Genomic DNA, 19,130 nt, shown 5'->3' with positions numbered 1-19,130 from the left:
ACCCCTTGGGGGGTTAGAATTTAGTTGCCTTTCCCGGAAAGGTAAGAATGGCCATGTTAATTGGGGCTGATAAATCCTGTGAAACCGCAACAGAAGGTTGGATTTCAGAAGCCGTTTCTACCAGGTTAGAAGAGGCCTCGGTAGAAGGCATGTTATTGGCTGAAGAAAGAACCGCTTGCTCGGTTTCGGCTGAAACCGAGACACTCGTGGTTTGCTTAACCGCAGTTTCGGCCAAAACCGCGGACCGCGAGTGTCGGTCCTTTTCTTTGCGTTTTTTTGTTATTTGCGTAGTCGGAGGATCCGACGGCATAATGTAGGCAAAATTGGAGCCGAAAATCTGTTCAGCAAAGTCCGAACGACGTCTAAGCGTCCGTCAGTTAAAAGAAGCACAGGCTAGACAAGCTGCTACGTCGTGGTCTGGGCCTAAACAATGTATGCAATAGGAGTGGAAATCTTTATGAGGTATTTGTTTCCCACAAGATAAACAGTTATTAACTTTCTCTGACATCGGGCTGAGGCAAGAAAGAGTCCCAACGGGTACTTAGCTTTATAGAAGTCTTCTAAGTAGTATTCGTAGTAGTAATCTCTGGATCTGACCGACCCGGCACTTGCGAACAGCTTCTGCTTGGGCTTCACGGCAAGAAAGACTGAGGAAAATGGCGCCGCTGATGCCTTTATACCGAATAACTGCACGCAATGACGCCGGGTGAAGTCACGACACCAGCCGAAGCCAGACCCAGACTTTGGAATCCGGCCGACCGAAGGGCTGCCTGACGACAGGACAACCCATTTGTAAAGACTGCAGATGCATCCTTGAAGGACATCCTTAAACAGCATCTTTGTTTTCCCAAGTTGTCCCTTAACGTGTTCAATGATAGATCAGTCTATGATCTAGGGACACATAAATGTGGGTCCTGCCACCAATGCACATATATTGATACTTCCAGGTTTTTTAGAAATCCAAATGATGGACGCCTTTGGGATCTTAGATGTTATTCAGATTGTAGCACTAAGAATATTGTCTATGTGGCATGTTGCCAACAGTGCTATATGTTCTATGTTGGCAAAACGAATCGCTCCCTACGTGAGCGTATAAGGGACCATCTATATTGCTTTAATAGACTAGAGACATATAGTGCTATAGCCAAACATATGCTGTCTTTTGCAGGACATGTTTTTTTGTTTCAGGTCCTCTGTGTTCATTTTGAAAGTCCAAGAGGAGGTGATCTAGTGAATATTACAGAGCTTTCTGAGGTCAAATGGATATTAAGGTTAGCGGCACATCGAGGCAGGGGCATGAACGATCATGTGCCATTAAAACCTGTGTTGAAAGCTAGATCGCTCAGATAACATATATTTTTTGATAACTTTAATATTTATTTAATGTATTGTTTGATAAGTATTTTTATTTGACACTTTTTGTCATATATATTATATATATACTTTTTAGCGGTGTTGTGTCTTTAAAATTTTAACAGGATATGACAAATTTTAACAGGATATGACATATGCATATTTGAATTATTTAATGAAGGAAGTGATGCCATTTTTATGTATGTCTGATGAAGGGTGAACTGCAAAGCCTACATTGATTAAAACTTGGACTCTTTGATTTTACATTTGGCAGTTTTTGGCTGTTATTTGATCGTTTTTGCCAAACTTTGTTCATTTTATTTGTGGACTATACCTTCAGCCAGTTCTGGGATTTGTTTGGTTCATACCTTGCTGAGGTTTTTGGGTTTGTTTTTGCATATATATATATATATATATATATATATATATATATATATATACACACACACACATACACACACACACATATATGTTTATATATGTTTATATATATTTATATATATATATATATATATATATATATATAAATATATTAGATATATACATATAGATATACACACACACACACACACACACACACACACACACATCACTACTATTGGTGGATGTAGTCTGTTCCGCATTGTTGTTGGATGTTGTGGTAATCACTGAAGGAGTGGATATACTGGAACTGGTGTTAGCCATTGCAGGGACTTCCTGCCGATAATTCAATATTCTGTCTCTTAGTTTACTGCATTCAAGTGGCCTAGAAAATACTTGGCCTGCTTGAAAATCAGTTAAGTCTTGTGCTAATTTCTTATGCTTCTGCATCTGTTGTTTCCTTTCAAACGTATGCATATAATCATACAATCGTTGTGGTGTCCATCATTATCTCCTTGGGGAAACTCTTGTAGCTGTTGCAACGAACTTTGCAACTCATTTACTAAGGCCTACTGAGTCGGTCTGAAAAATTCTACTAACAAACACATACAATTTACCCTGGTCTCCAAGTTAATTTTCTGCCACTTGGCTAAAAGTTCAGGATACTGTGAGCCATACGTGGGCATGACCTTCCTTACTAGTGATGACCAACATCTAGATAGTGTTTTTCAAGGAGTTACAACTCACTTAATGAATAGAGGATATTCATCAGATTTATGTGAAAAATATGCCACCAAGGTTAAGAAGGAGAGGGAAGGGAGAGCCAAACCTCACTTCTCCAAACCATGCAGTAGGGTACCTCCAACCACTAAGGTAGCAAATGTCAACAGGTTGACTAACATATACTTTAGACAATAGGCAGATTATGAACATTATCTGGAAGAACTGGCACATCTTATTATCAGATGAACATATATATGAGTTGGTGGGTGATCACCCACGAGTAGCTTATAAAAATAGCAAATCCTTGAAACAGAAATTATGCTATAAGGAATCAAGACGAGTACACAAGACTTCTCAGAGGAAGGGAACTTACAGCTGTAGAAATTGCTATGCGTGTCAACACATGGTCAATGGTGACACATTTATACACCCACATACAGGGAAGGAATACAAGATGAAGTTTTATGTGGATTGTTCCACGCACACTGTAGTTTACCTTGCTATCTGCAAGGAATGCTACAGTTTTTATGTAGGAAAAACAAATGGAACGTTGAAGGAAAGAGTACGCAAGCATGCATATAAAATTAAGAAACAAGATCTTACAGCTGCCATGGCCAAGCATGTATATGACACTAACACAGCACACAGTTTTATTTTTTTAGTATTAGAATGGTTGAATGACAATATGAGATTGGGGAACATGGTGAACAAAACAGAACAAGAACAGCAAAAATGGATTATTAGATTACAAGCTGACCGGAAACATGTTTTAAATGAGAATGTTTGCTTGAAACCTTTTCTAGCAAATAGACCACTTATTAGGTAATTACCTCTACTTATTTAGATATATGCTGTTTCTAGTTCATTTTCATGTATATCCATTTTTGTCCGCACCTGTGGATTATCACAGTATTGTATGCATTTGCCTTAACATTTCATATAACTGTAGTTTAGGTGCATATCGGACACACAGGTATTTGTTGTATACATTTAAAGTTTTTTAGGTTTAGGCATTTTTAACTATGTTTTTGCACATGAACGTTTTATGCAGCTTTGTAATTTAGGCGTCTTTTTTTCTCATTAGTTTCTCTACAAGTATTTTTTGCATTATATGAGCATTTTTTTCAGTTAGCTCGGTGAGACTGATTCATATTTGTCATTGACAACTAGAGGGCACTAGTAACATTAGCTATCCTGTAATGAATTCACAGAGAGACTCTCCTTTTGAATGCTGTTTACAGCACAGAGAGGTTTGTACCCAAGGAAGCTTACACTCATTCAGCAATTGGTTTGTAAGAACTTATGCATAAAAGTGGAGCTTTTGGTGAGTAAAAATTAGAACAGAACTTTTTTTCATGTTCAGTGAGCATGTTGGATAACAGGAAGGTTTAACTATTAGTTTATGCTCAGTGAACTGATCCATGTTTTCCAGATCTGTATGCACAAACTGCAATAGCTAACTTTGAAAAGGTATTAGAATGTAGATTTATTTACAATAGATAAACATGTTGATTTATGACTAGATGTGCTTAGTAAAGCCATGTGGTGTCCATATAAGTATGTTTTACTTATTTTGCTGTTCTTTATATACACAAGACTGTTGTTGATTAGATTTAAAAAGTCTATCTATATTATCTGTATATATCTACCTCCTGGAAATAACTCCACTACCTTAGAAAATATCTTTAGAATAACCTTAGAAAATCTATCTATATTATCTGTATATATCTACCTCCTGGAAATAACTCCACTACCTTAGAAAATATCCTCAGTTGGGCCACATCCACCTACCCACAAGAAACCATAATACTAGGAGACCTCAACCTTGACTGGTCCTCAATAACCACTAACAACCCAGCATCTCATATTAATCTCCATGGCTTTACTCAGACAATAAACACCTCTACTAGGATTAACAAACTAATAACAAAGAAAGTATTCTTGATTGGATTTTGGTAAACAAACCTCTAGTAAAATATCAGTCTGGAACACTACCTGATGACATTAGTGACCACAACCTAACCTATATTATAAGACAAAAGAATGACTCCACCTATTCTCCTATATATAGGACCCTACGTGACCTCAAATGTTTTAATCCTACCCTATTTAAAACTGAACTAAAGGCCTGTAACAGGAACCCACTAAAAACACTTCCTCTTCAAGAAGCTGTTAATTACTTTAACACCACATTCCTAACAATTCTAGATAATCATGCACCAAAACGGTCTATCAGAATTAAATCTAAGCCAGCCCCTTGGCTATCTAAAGATACTAGACAAAAAATGTCACTTAGAAACAAATCTTGGTTAAAATGGCGAACTAGCAAATCTCCCATAGACCAACAGACTTTCAGGCACCTGAGAAACAGTACCAAAAAAGCTATCCCCTCTGACAAAAGGAGCTATTATAGCAATCTTCAGCAAGTGAATCACAATAACCCTCAAAAATTCTTGTCAACCCTAAACAGACTTCTTCACCCTGGACAGACTACCACTCCCTCCCCTTCTGGGTCTGAAAGAATTTCTTCCCTTGATACCGCCAATACTTTCAACTCATTCTTCATTGATACTATTAATTCCTTGGCCGCCCATCTCTCCAGTGACAATACTAGCATCCTTGACCATGCATCCTCCAAACTACCAACCTTTAGGCTACAACCCATCTCCACTACCTTTATACAGAGATGTATTCTCAAACTTAAACCACGTACCCCCTCAGCTGACCAGCTTCCTTCTGAATTCCTTCAAAAAGCAGCCCCTGAAATCGCTTATCCCATATCCATTCTTATTAATAGAACCATAAATGAAGAAACCATACCTGATATCTGGAAAATCTCTCACATCATACCCTTACATAAAGGAGGTAACTCCTTTGAATATTTTAACTACAGGCCCATAGCCCTATTGTCCCCACTCGCAAAAATAATGGAAAAATGTGTTCACCATCAGTTAATGAATCACCTAATACAAAATAACATTCTTACAAACTGTCAACATGGCTTTAGGCCCTATCATAGCACAACTACTGCTTTGCTCTCCTTTACAGACTTTATTAACAAAAATCGCAACAATAATATCCTGTCTTCCGCTCTCTTTATTGACCTGTCCAAAGCCTTCGACATGGTTAACCACTCTCTCCTATTAAAATTTCTCAAATCTCTTTCCTTAGAAGCTAAGGCTATCCACTGGTTTAGTTCCTATCTCACTAACAGGAAACAGGCCGTCCTCTGGGATAACAAACTCTCATCTCTTCTACCAATTTCACTTGGGGTCCCCCAAGGCTCTATTCTTGGACCTCTTCTTTTCTCCCTCTTTATAAATGACTTACAAGTAGCTATTCCCCAGGCTACATGCATTCAATATGCCGACGACTCCACGCTTATTTGCTCTGCTAAATCCATTTCTGAACTTCAAACTAATACTCAAGCTGTATTTTCCACAGTCGAAACTTGGTTCCTAAAACGTTGCTACTCCTAAACGCAAAAAAGACCAAACTCCTACTCTTTAAGCCTACTACCAGATCCCCTACATTTGACTTCACTATCTTGTCTAATAATGGAACCATTATATCACCTGACTCTACTACTAAACTGCTAGGTGTCACGATTGACAGTAATCTTTCTTTCGACTGTCATATCAACAATACCATTAAATCTGTAAACAGGAAACTTGGCTCTCTATATAGAATCAAAACTTTTTTAACCTTCCCAGCAAAAGTTAATCTTGCCCACTCGCATCTTATTTCCACTCTTCTCTATGCCTCACCAATCTATACTAATCTCAAGAAAAACAATCTCTCTAAACTGTCTACCACTTACAATAACATAGCTAGATTTGTTACTGGGAAGCAATTCAGAACCCACCACTGTCTGAATCTGTAACAACTTAACTGGCTTGAACTGACAAACATGTTGTTTCTATCCCAACTTATGTTTGTCCAAAGAGCTTTTTACCAACCTCTTAATACACCTGTTCTTTCTAACCTCTTAACCCCCTACTCGAACCTGAACTCACTCCGCTCTTCAAGCAAACTGCTAGTTACCTTAACCAAATCTAATAACCTTGCTGGTGATTCCCTTTTCTCGAATACCATTGGGAAACTCTGGAATAAACTTCCTTCCGAACTTACTTCAATTGCATCTACTGTTCTGTTTAAACAAAAACTCAGAGTCTACCTTAAAAACCACTGGATATGTTCCTGCTCTAAGCCTGATTAAAATTTTTTTTTTCTCCTCCTCATGGCTATTGTCTATCTTTTCTGACAGTACATATCTCTTTAAATCTGTACTTTCTTTCGATTAATGTTCTCTTTTTTTCCTTGGTTTTATGCTTTCTCTCAATGGTTCTAAAGATGAAATAATGTTTACTATGTTGTTTAATACCTTTACTCTGTGATTAATTATCTTGTCTTGGAGTTCAAGTCCTACCAGATTTTAATCTGTTATTATGATTTTTTTTTGCTATGTTGTATCTGTCCTGTCTAGATGTGGAGCTTTTCTCCCCGGGCCTCTGCTGAAAATGGAAATATATCCAGTTAGACTAGCCCGGTTAACAAATGTAAAATAAAATAAAATAAATAAAATAAATAAATAAATTTACTTGCACTGACTGTTTAACTTGATTTTGAAATGCATGTGTATGCAGACTCATTTGAAATGGACATATTTGCTGATTAGTCATAAGTTGTGTTAAGTGAAGTCATGGGGGTGAGAATATAAGTATTTTTTTTACAAACTTTGTTTTTTTATATGGAAAGGTTGTAGAAATTTAAAAAGAAATGACACAGTGATGCATGCCTTATGTTTACATCTTGAAGGGGTTATTGAGCAGCTTTGTATGTGTTTATTTGCTAGTTCTTATGACTTCCATCAGGGGTGTCCGAGTGCTATTAATATGATTATGCCTTTGATAGTATGAGAACTGTTACATATAAACATGAATGTATATTTTATTTAGGTACTTAATATGTTAATTTTACCAGCTTTTCAGCTTTGCATTATAAACAATGTTTTATATTTGTTTTCTATGATGAATGTGCTATTTGGGATTTTGCAAGCTGGAGTTTAGGTCAGGTGATTAGTATAACTGACGAGTCAACTGATTGTTTTATATGTCATGTGACTACTCCTAGTATTTTTATTGGTTTATGGAGACTTAAATACAAGTATTTTGAGATGTTATTTTATTGCATCTGAAGATGGGTTGTGGAAGCAAAGCGAAAGCGCTCATACTTCATTAAACTTGTTATCTTTTAACTGCCATGTCTACTACCTCCTTGGTTTTGCCTTTTGATTACAGTAGTCCTGTAGAGAAACAATTTCTTACCACTCCAGCCCACACCACTCTGGCAAAAACCCTTCTCCTCCCATCCCTACTCTATGGTTCTTGTACACTAACTAAGCTACAAAATACCTCCAAAACTAAAATAGAACAATGTTACAATAAAATAGCAAAGTCTGCAACAAATTCCAACTACCATGCACATCACTGTAAACCACTACGAGAACCAAAATGGCCAGAACTATCAAACCAACTAACATACACACACTTAACTACAACACACAACCTAATCTATAAACCCACTACCTGTCCAGCCTTAGCAAACCTAATCCAACAATACAAACCTAGGACACCCCTCAGATCTGATGATAAAAACCTACTTGAGATGTATAAACCTTCCAATAACTCAGGAAAATTGCTATACTCGTACTCTGTTTCAAAACTATGGAACTGCCTCCCACCAACTATTTAGTCTTACTCCTAGCCTCTCTCTCTTTAAAGCTTCCTTAAAAGAACACAAACAAATTATGGCTATGCACATGCCTAACTTTAGGCTAACTCTCCTCTACATTACCTCCTCATATAATACTAGCCTCCCTCATCTAAAATTTATCTACTTCTAACATCAGAATCATTTTGGAAGCCAAGCTACCTGCTAACAACTAAGTACCTTCTCAACCCTGCCATTCTGTCTGTGCTTACCTAGGTCTAAGCAGTCAGACTGACTGACTCCAATCTGTTTCTTAAGTACAGCCAAAGCAAAATACTACTTTATTCTAGAATGCCAATTATCTAACTCTGAATGTTTGTAAACTATAAATGGTCAGTATGACATGTTTATGCATGTAAATTCTAAATGTCCAGTATGTCATGTTTTTAGGATTTTATAAGTAACAGTTAAGTTCTTGTTTCACTAATTTCCAAATTGTGTTGTTTCTTATATACAAATCTGTAACAAGTCATAAATATGGAGCTTTTCTCCCTAGGCCCCCGCTGAAAATGAGTTATGTAACCCAGACGGACCATCCTAGTAAACAAATGTCAAATAAATTAAAAAAAAATTAAGGAGGTATAATGAATATGATTCCAGTGTTATTAGAGAAGACAGAAATTACTTTAGAAGAAACAGAGATAAAACGAAAATGGACTAACAGCAAGGTAGAAATAAGAGAAAAGGATATTGGAAAGTACTAACAGTTATGACTTAAAGGTATTAACAAAGGTTAAAGTACTGCAAAAGGAGAATCTCACAGAAGAGAAGCAACTGCAGAGTGATAAACGAAAATAAGGGACCATTTGTGCACGAGTTTAGAAAGTCTGCTACTAAGGAAGTATTTTTATATCAACCCTAGAGTGCAAAAACTTTTAGCATAACAACTTGAGCAAGAGAAAGCAGAAAGAGTTACAGCCAGAGTTAAGAAGCCTGTTACAAGAAAAGTAAACGGAGACTGTGTAGCTGTACTAAAGATATTCTAGGAAATTTTAAGACAATTTGTATAAAGGAAAAGAAGTATGCCAAGGTCAGCGAAAGATCAGGTTCAACAATTAATTGCGAAGGCAGGAAGAGATGAAATAGAAACAGTAATGTGTAATCAATGGGGAAGTCTCCAGGAGTTAGCAATAATCCTTTGGAAATTTGGAATTTAGAAGGGAAGACGGTGACAAAGATCTGGAAGGCTTTAATTAGCAATACTTTTACCAACATCTTAGAAAAAAAAGCAGTGATTGTGGTATTACTGAAAGAGAGTAATGACCTTTCATGTCTGACTTCATATAGACTAATTTCAATTTTAAACCATGAATATAAAGTGTTAATGTCAACATTAGCTAAGAGAATGGCAGAGATGTTATAAAACTTGACAGATACAGGTCAATGTTGTTCTGTGGATGGGAAGCAAACATTTTATAGTATTAATAGAACAATGGTGATCCCCAAGGAAGTGGAATGTAAGAAACACTGCCACTACTGGAAAGCCTTGGTGCAGAGACCATTCAGTGAGAGTCAGCTGGAATTTTATAAGGACAACAGAAGCATCTGCATTATCTGACAAAACAATAGGGTTTAATAAGGAGGATTAATGAAGGGTAGGAGGCAAGAATTAAGGTATAAGGGTTCCTGTCTGACGAGCTTTCTTTGAACAAGGAACCAGGATGGATAGCCTCTTTCCCTCAAGTTATTTGCTTTAGTTCTAGAGCAGCTAGCAAAGAAAAAAGAAGTTATGTACTCACCATAACGTTCCATCTGAGTAGTTAGACTTCATTCTTCTGCACATATGGGTATTCGGATCCGAGCCAGCAAAACTTTTACAAGCATCATCTCCGAGCTCCAAGCTCCTCCCCTACCTATAATACATCACTTCCTCCTAACCCCAGATCGAGTCTGCTGTCACTAACTGGCAACGTAACCCACAATCCAAACAGGATAAGACCTTAACAGTGAGGGGGATGTAGGGAGAGAAGGTGCAGAAGAATGAAGTCTAACTACTCAGATGGAACGTTATGGTAAGTACATAACTTCATCTGAACTAGTTAACTTCATTCTATCTGCACATATGGGACAGACTCCACAGCTACTAGTATTCCTGGTAGGCCCTTATGGAAGGATATTTCTGAGCACCGCAGAGCCAAAGGATGCTCTCCCTCTAGAAATCAAATCTAATTTATGAGAGATAAAAGTATGCAAATTGGCCCACGTGGCTGCCGCACAGATATCATCTAAAGGTACTTTTGACCAGAAAGCTGCAGAAGTGGCCATTGATCTAGTGGAATGAGCCTTCAGTAAGCCAGGAGGAGATAAGCCTTTGTCCTTGTATACTTGTGCAATACAAAGAGTGATCCACCTTGCTAAGGACACTTTCGAAACTGCTTTACCCAAACATGGTTTTGAAAACGACACAAACAGTTGATCCGACTTTCGGTAGGGTTTAGTCCTATGAAGGTAAAAACGAAGCTGTCTATGGACGTCCAATAAATGGAGTCTATATTTGCCTTTATTTTGGAAATTTGGGAAGAAGACTGGCAAATTTATACATTGGTTAATATTGGCTGCTGAGGACACCTTGGGAAGGAAGGAGGGGTTTGTACGCAGCAAAACCCTGTCCTTGTGAAAAATCAAATAGGGGGGCACGGAGGATAAGCCCTGTAACTCTGAAACCCTTTCAGCTGAGGTGATGGCAACCAGGAATGCCGTCTTCCAAGACAAGAATTTCATAGGGACTGAACAGGCAGGTTCGAAAGGCGGAGAGGTCAATGCTTGAAGGACTAAATTCAGATCCCAGGGAGGAACTGTCTCTTTAACTGGAGGTCGCAAGAGAAAGGTGCCCTTCAGAAACGCTTTACACAATTTGGCAGAGGCCAGAACAACCTTATTTTCGCCTACATGGAAATTAGAGATGACAGCCAGCTGAACCCTGATGGTGGAACAACTTGCGCCCGATTGAAAGAGACCAGCCAAAAAATCTAAAATGACTGGAATGGGGGCTGCAAAAGGGTTCTGATTGCGTTGAGAGGCCCAAACGGAAAACCGTCTCCACTTGCTACTGTAGAGCTTCCTAGTGGAGGCTTTGAGAGATGCTACCAGAATGTTCTTAACAGGGAATGGAAGTCCGGGAGTCCTGATGATCATGGGAACTGGAGCAGCCATGCCGTCAGCTTGAGAATGTCCAGGTTGGGCAGGGGCAAGCCCGACGGATGAGCAAGTAGATCCGGGCATGGATCTAGAGTCCATGGAGGAGCCAAAAGGTGAGACCATAGGAAGGGAAACCACACTTGGCGAGGCCAGAAGGGAGTTATGAGAATGACTTTGCACTGCAACTGGCAAGCTTTCTGAAGGAACTTCGGTAACGGGGGATAAGGATAAAGTAACCCGGGAGGCCAAGCATGGACTAGCGTCCCTTGGGACATCCCCTGGAGGGGGTATAAGAGCGAAGACGTTGCTGCACTTCGTGTTGGAAGGAGACGCGAAGAAGTCGCAGCAAGGTTGACCCCATAGGAGGAAGATTCTCTTCGCCACCGATGGATTTAGAGACCACTTGTAAGGCAGAAGGATTGCCCAGCTTAGACTGCCCATTAAAATGTTGGAGCATCCCGGGATATGCATTACTATCAGAAACCGGTTGGTGGATATGGTCCACTCCCAAACTCTCATGGCCTCACGACAAAGACGGTAGGATCGGGTCCCTCCCTGCTTGTTGATATACCAGACTACTGACATGTTGTACGATTGAATGGCCACTGTCCCTGGAGGTAGGACAGGATGGAAAGCTTTCAACGCTAAAAGCACTGCCCTCATCTCCAGGACATTGATGTGTAGCTTGGTCTGTAGTAGGGACCACATGCCTTGGACTGTTCTTCCCAGGAAGTGCCCCCCCACCCAAGCTGGGAGGCGTCCGTGGTCACCATGGCTTGGGCTGGCGGGGTTAGAAAGCTGCTCCCCATAAGTATGTCTGATGACTGAAGCCACCACTGGAGTGACATTCTGCATGTCTGGTTGATTCGGATTTGGAAAGTCATCGGGAGGTTTAGCCAGGACCATTGAACTGCTAGATTCCACTGAAGGGTTCTCATACGAAAATGTGCAAGAGGGAGAATGGAAATGAAGGCTGCCATTGAACCCAAATACCTGAGAACATCACCTGCTGTGACTATAGAGTGCTCTGAGATAGCTGACATGTGGAGTCTGAAATTTTCTATCCTTTCCGATGTGAGAAAGTTCTTTGACTGAATAGTATCCAACCGTGCCCCGAGGAAGTCTATGACCTGAACCTGAGCCAGGTGAGACTTGTTGAGGTTGATCGTGATGCCTAACTTGTGAGCAGACCGAGACAGTAGTGTAGGGCCTGGCACAAGAGATGTTTGGTGGATGCAGTGAAGAGCCAGTCATCTAGGTAGGGGAATACCTGAATGCCCTGAAGTATAGGTGAGCCACTATGACTGTCATTACCTTGGTGAACACCCTGGGGGCTGTGGTGAGACCAAAGGGTAGGGCTCTGAATTGAAAGTGACCGGCCCCTAGCCAGAAGAGCAGAAACCTCCTGGAGCTTCTGCGGACCTTGATATCATAGTAAGCGTCCTGGAGGTTTAACGAGCACATCCAGTCGCATTCTCTTAGAAACGGTAGAATGGACTGTAGAGTGACCATTCAGAATTTTTGTTTCTCTACCAACAGGTTGAAGATAGACAAGTCCAATATGGGCCTGAGGTCCCCCGTCTTCTTTGGCACTAAAAAGAACCTGGAGTAGATGCCTGATCCGGACTGGTTGGGGGAGACTGGTTCGATGGCTCGTTTTTGTAACGGTTTCGAAACCTGTAAAGCTGTGGCCTCCCTGTGATCGGGTGGAACATCTGGGAGGCATGTTGGAGTTATGGGAGATGATATGAAAGGGATAGAATAGCCTCTGGATATGATATTTAACACCCAGCGGTCTGTAGTAATGGACTCCCATGCCGCTAGATGTAAGGAGAATCTTCCCCCGACTGCCTCCAGAGTAGAGCAGTCGGGCAACCCCTCAGGGTTGCTGTGCGGGCCTGTCGGAAAAGGGTTCCCTAGACCCGAAATTTCTGGGACCCCTCTGCCTCTGGGACGGAGTCGGTCTTGTCCCCCTCTGCCTCTGGGGGACGAATAGTCCTGAGTGTCCCAGAAAGACTGTGATTTCCAGAACCACATCTTCTTTTGCCCCTTTTGGTTCCTGGAAAAGGATCTCTGGGGGTTAGAGAAGCGGATTCCGACGGCAGACAAAGTCTTTCCATCCTTCTCACTCTGGGTGAGCATGTCGCGTACTGGCTTCCCAAACAGGGATGATCCATCGAAAGGGGCATTAATGAAAGACGCCTTAAAGGGGTCCACAAATTGACACAGTCTGATCCAGGCATGTCGCCCCAAGGCAATGCCTGTACCAGCAGCTCTAGCAGCTCCCTCCGTAGCATGCGAGAGAAGACGCATAGATGTATTTGTCACTGATTTCAGTATAGTCATCTTCGCAGTAAAGGACTGCTTGTCCTGCTGTGACAGAGATTCCGGGGGTGACTCGGTTAGTTCCGTTATAAGATCACGCTGTAGTCAGGTAACATGTGCCAAGTAATTCAGCGCACGGAAAGAAAAAGTCACTGACAAGTACATATGCTTCCCGAAATGATCCATCGACCTGGACTCCTTGTCTAGTGGATGGACCGAGAAACTCTCCTGTGCCAGTTGCTTCTTTGTGGCAGCTGCAACCACCAAAGCATCCACAGGGGCTCCTTTGGACCATGCCTGCCTATCTGACGGCGGGGAAAGAATTTTGTCCAGTCTTTTGGGTATAGGCTCCATGGTGTCAGGATCCTTCCATGCCCTAGTGGTGATGAGGTCCACCAAAGGGTCGGCTGGTAGGGAAACCCAGGAAGTAGATGGGCCCATGCCAAAGGCCTCCAGAAACACGGACTCATCCGCAGAGGGTTTGGGGGCTGACCAACCTCCTCTTTGGCGGGGGATCTCCATAATGTCTCCGAAGGAGACGTCTCCGGGAGGTGATCTGGGGGAACCCTCTCCTTCATCTAAGTCCGAATCAGTGGTAATGGACTCAGGGGAGTCCAAGTGCCTCCTTTTACACTTGCTTTTACGAGGTTCCTCTCCAGTGGGACTTTCTGAAGAGGACTCGTAAACCTCTGGGGGTTCCTTGTGGGGAACAACCTGGGGTTGCTTTGGCACAGGCTGTCCCTGAGACAGGATGAGGGGAGCAGAATCCGAAAACAGGGAGGTCTGGGTAGGATCCAAGTAGGTGAGCTGTGGTCTCAACCCTTGGGAGAGAACCCTTTCCTCTGTCCCGAATGCTGACAGAGTCCACCTCCGTAACCCGGAAGGATGAGGCCCTCCCCGGGTCTGAAGCAGGGATCGGAGCTGAAGGCAGGGTAGTCTGGGCACCAAGGATGGGATCCAAAAGAGAATGACCTCGACCCTTGGGTCTGACTCCCTGACCACAGCCCCGGGAGTCTCTTGGATCCGAAATCGGATCCGAGGAACTCAAGGTGACAGCCGTCGTCGAGGAAACGAGAACCATCGGCGCCATATTAACAGCTCCAAAGGGCCTCGGATCTGAGAACCCCGAAGCGTCAGGTCGGATCGGGGAAGGAGAGATTGGGTGAAATAAGAGTTGTAGAAGGACCCTCTCCGATGGGAGAGGGACCTGGTTAAGACCCCCATCTGAATCGGATTCTGGATGAACCTCCTCATCAGCCTGTCCCCATGTCAAGGTCGGAGATACTCCGAGTCGACCTTGAAGAAGTAGCGACCAAAGTGGGTCTTGGCTGGATCTGAGGTGAGTGCCTCGGCTCTGGCGAGAAACGGGGAGAGCGGAGCCGAGGAGAACGGGACCTGGGGACTTTAGAAGAGGGGCTGGAGAAAGACTCCCTGTCGGGGACCTTTTTCTGGGCCTGTCCCTCTCTTTGTGGCGCTTCTCCCTCTCTCTCTTGTCCCTACCTTTCTGGGACAAATCTGAGGCCGCAGGATGAGCGGGAGGTTGAGTCCCTGCCTGCAAGAAGTCACTGGCTGGAGCGGAGACTGAGGCAGATTCTAGGGCAGAAGCTGGCAGCAGACCCTTGGCCACAAGCTTAGCCTGACGGTCTTTCAAGTCCCTGGGGTTAAAACCCGCACAAATGTCGCAGGAGGCTGACAAATGGGAGACCCCTACACAAAGAACACACAGAGTGTGGCCATCGGCTGCTGAGAGCTTGTGACCACACTCTGTGCATTTTTTACAAAGAAATTTAGGCTGTTCAGCCATAAGGGCGGAACAGTAACTAAACCCTAAGGCTCACACACACACACACACACACACACACACACACACACACACACACACACATATACACACACACCAAGGGATGGGGCCTAGGCGGGAACTAAAACTACCAACAAGCTACATGACAACCATGCGTGAAAGGGGGAGGAAAAGGGGAACAGGTACACACACACCAACTGTACTGAACAGAAAAGAAGAGAAACCTTACCACCTTCGCTTAGAGCTCAGAGACCACGATGCTAACTCTTAGAGCAGCAAACGAGATCTGGGGTTAGTCAGGAGGAAGTGATGTATTATAGGTAGGGGAGGAGCTTGGAGCTCGGAGCTGATGCTTGTAAAAGTTTTGCCGGCTTGGATCTGAATCGGATCCGAATACCCATATGTGCAAAAAGAATGAAGTTAACTACTTCAGATATAAATTTATAAATGAAAGGATATAGTTTAAATAATAATCAAGAAAAGTTACCTTTATCTGCAAATATTTTTGTACTTATAAGTCCAGTAAAGGACACTCCACTGTTGTGGAACATTGAGAGTTTCAAGACTTCTTGCGGTATAAAATAACTGAAGATAAAATAAAAACTATAGCAGTAAACTCATACACCCACTCTGTAATTGGTATAGCATTACCACTACTTTTTGGGACATGAAAGGACAAATTACTTAGATGCACGGCTTAAAATTAATTCTGTTACAGCAGCAAATGATACACTGGAAGAGACTAAAGAAAAGGTAATATAAAAACTAAGACAATGGAGGTTAATTATGGACACAGCAAGTTACAATGCACTGAAAATGCTTCAGGTCATTTTAGCTTTATATACGAGTCAAGCAGATTTGAGAGAATTTATTTGGGAGGGGAAGAGGGCAGAAGTTAGGTGAAATAACCTGATTCTCCCCACAGAACAATACGGTTTAGAGTTACCCAATTTAAAGGTACAATCTAAAACTACATAGCTAAGTCTCACATACGTAACTCAAGCAGAAGGCTGTAAATCAAAGTGGAAAAGGATGATGATAAAATGAGAGGGGAGTGTTCTAAGAGAGACAAAAAACTAAGATTCTGGATGCAACTCTTTAAAGAGAAAAGTAAGAACCATATGGAACACTATATCCATAAATTAGCAGAAATTACTTAAGCCAGTGCAAGAATGGAGAAAGGTGATTTTATCAATAGGGATGACTGTCAGTATGGCGTACAAGAAATAGACAAAAGGGGATTGAAATTTATTGAATAAAGAGTAAGATGATGCTAAGGAGTTTGACTAAAGGTTAGAGAATGCCTTCCCTATCAAGGACGGATAATACAGTATAAATAAACATAACTGGATAGTGGAGTGCTAAGTGAAAGCCCAGCACAGGTAGTTTTTAGTAGAGTCAAGAACAAAAGATGCCATTAAAATGAGATAATTAGTAAGGTATGTAAAATACTGTATAAATTACAAGAATCGATCACTGGAGGCTAGAAAAGAAAGGAAAACGAGAACAAAAAGGTAAAAATATAAGGAAACAACTAGAAGAAATCTGTAAAGTTCCCAAAGATACAACAAAGTCCAGATGGTGGTTCAGGATTTTTGTTTCCATAAGTATTTGCAAGGTATTTTTTTTACCCAAAGTACAATTCAGAAAACATTTCCTCAGGTACACGGCAAATGCAGGAGTCGTGATGAGGAAGAGAGTAACAAGTTGGCAGATTTTAAAAATTCTCTACAGAGAACACTGACAGAAATGCTAGAGAAGCAAATGGTAATAACCAAGTAAATTATTATTTTCAGATACGATACAGTATCTGAAGTGTCAACATAATATGGTCTTAAGCTTAATTCTACTAGCAGCAAAACAAGTAATCACTAGAAAGGAGAACTCCAAATCTAAACAAACAGTAATTAAAGTTTTTAATGTTGTAAAGGATATTTAAAAAAAAAAAAAACTTGGAGGTGGGATCTTTGGAAAATGGAATGAGCAAATTTCATACAAATACATGAATTTGTGGGAAAATATATGCAGAATAATGTTTAGGAGTGAGATTTAAGGGAGACAAGAAGTGAGTAAATTATTTACTGTTGGAGGAAATGAAAACTGTTAAAAAGAAAACATACTACACAATAACGATAACAGAAACTGTTATTATGACTTTATTAACGTATGTGAACTCAAGGTACAACTTAAAATGAGATGAAGTAATAAAGATAATTAATAAAGAATTAAAGGTCCTTGGTCCTGCGTGCAGTAAGTCTCCTGCATCCATTCACTCACCTTTTCCTCCATGGATAGCCACTGCCTCAACACCCTTCAGCAGCAGGTATTCATGAATGGCATCAACATCTGCCTTCTTCTCAGCAAATATTAGGACCTGCCACAAAATAAGAAATAAAGCAGATTTTAATCACTCCACAAGGTGGAGACTGCAACATTCATACTTGATAAGTAGCCAATTTTCTCTACATGAATGCCAGCATGTTGTCTTACTATCCATTTATTTCTTGTAATTGGTCTGTAACCATTATAAGCCCTGAAAAATGTTGTGCTTATTTTATACACTTTGTAAGCTGAGCTATCACTGTTTCACCCATATTTTTAAATGAAACAAACTGCAAAATGTCCTCCACTGCAAATGAAACAGCCTACTAAATTGCTATTGTCCTGATCAATACCACTGAAGTATGTGTTCTCTCATAGCTACAGTTTGCAACTTTGTGGGGCAGTTGTAAAACAGCATCTTCACGCAAAAGTATTCCTCTCAATAGCACATTGACAATACTTATTACACAGGTTTCATAATACAGAAGCTGGGTTATCGTTTTATTTAGTTACATATCAGCTGCTGGTAGGATAGCTAGTCTGATCCTTTTCAGTCACAACTTGCATCAGGAAAAGCAAGTACAATTAAATATAAATTGTAGAACAAAAGTAAAGACTACCACTGGAAATGGATAAAAGACACAATAAAGTTCTGACAGAAATATCACACCCCAGTGCAGCTACTATTTCAAGTGCTGTTTCATTGTTTGCCACATAATGTGTTCAAGTCAACAACTAGACTTTTTTCTTACTTCAGAACATTACTTTGGGAAATAGCAAATACTTACAGGAGGAGGGGTTTTTTGCAAACACTCTAGCAGGTAGACCATTTTGGCTTCCTCTTTTACATACTCCACTTCCTGGAAAAAAGAAACATATGAGGTAAGCCTAAAGAAACATTTCCCTCAGCTAGTGGCACACCACTATTGCAGCAGCAAAAGAAAGTGATGGTCCTTATACAGTGTTGTGATTTAGTAAACGGTTACACATACTCATGTGTTAAAGGCGGAGACTATGAAAAAAACTGTCCAAAAGATCATACATCAAAAGTAAGGATGTAATTTATGATATTAGGGTATTCCCCATAAGACATAGCAAAAAAGAAAGATGGGGGCAAGAAAACTACCACTTCTCAGTGATTAGAAAAGACAAAATCCATTACTCGTAGGTGTGTGTGTGTGTGTGTGTGTGTGTGTGTGTGTGTGTGTGTGTGTGTGTGTGTGTGTGTGTGTGTGTGTGTGTGTGTGTGTGTACATACTTACACATAAGCATGTGTGTGCAAATATATATCTGCGTGCACACACACACAACTGTATCAACATATTTTGCCTAAACT

General features: G+C 40.9%; 1 protein-coding gene across 1 annotated transcript in view; it reads right to left on the bottom strand.

The window, feature by feature from the left end:
- DDX41 (DEAD-box helicase 41) overlaps positions 1-19,130 on the bottom strand; it is a gene marked incomplete in the record, with an annotated part of 592,639 nt that overhangs the window by 251,721 nt on the left and 321,788 nt on the right. The window contains 2 exon segments of the mRNA XM_044069314.1: positions 17,750-17,846; positions 18,583-18,654. Coding sequence (XP_043925249.1) covers positions 17,750-17,846; positions 18,583-18,654 — 169 coding nt within the window.

This window comes from Protopterus annectens, chromosome 4.part0, assembly GCF_019279795.1.
Source record: "Protopterus annectens isolate FY-2018-M chromosome 4.part0, PAN1.0, whole genome shotgun sequence".
Classification (NCBI taxonomy): domain Eukaryota; kingdom Metazoa; phylum Chordata; order Ceratodontiformes; family Protopteridae; genus Protopterus; species Protopterus annectens.
This window is presented reverse-complemented; position numbering and strand designations above follow the sequence as displayed.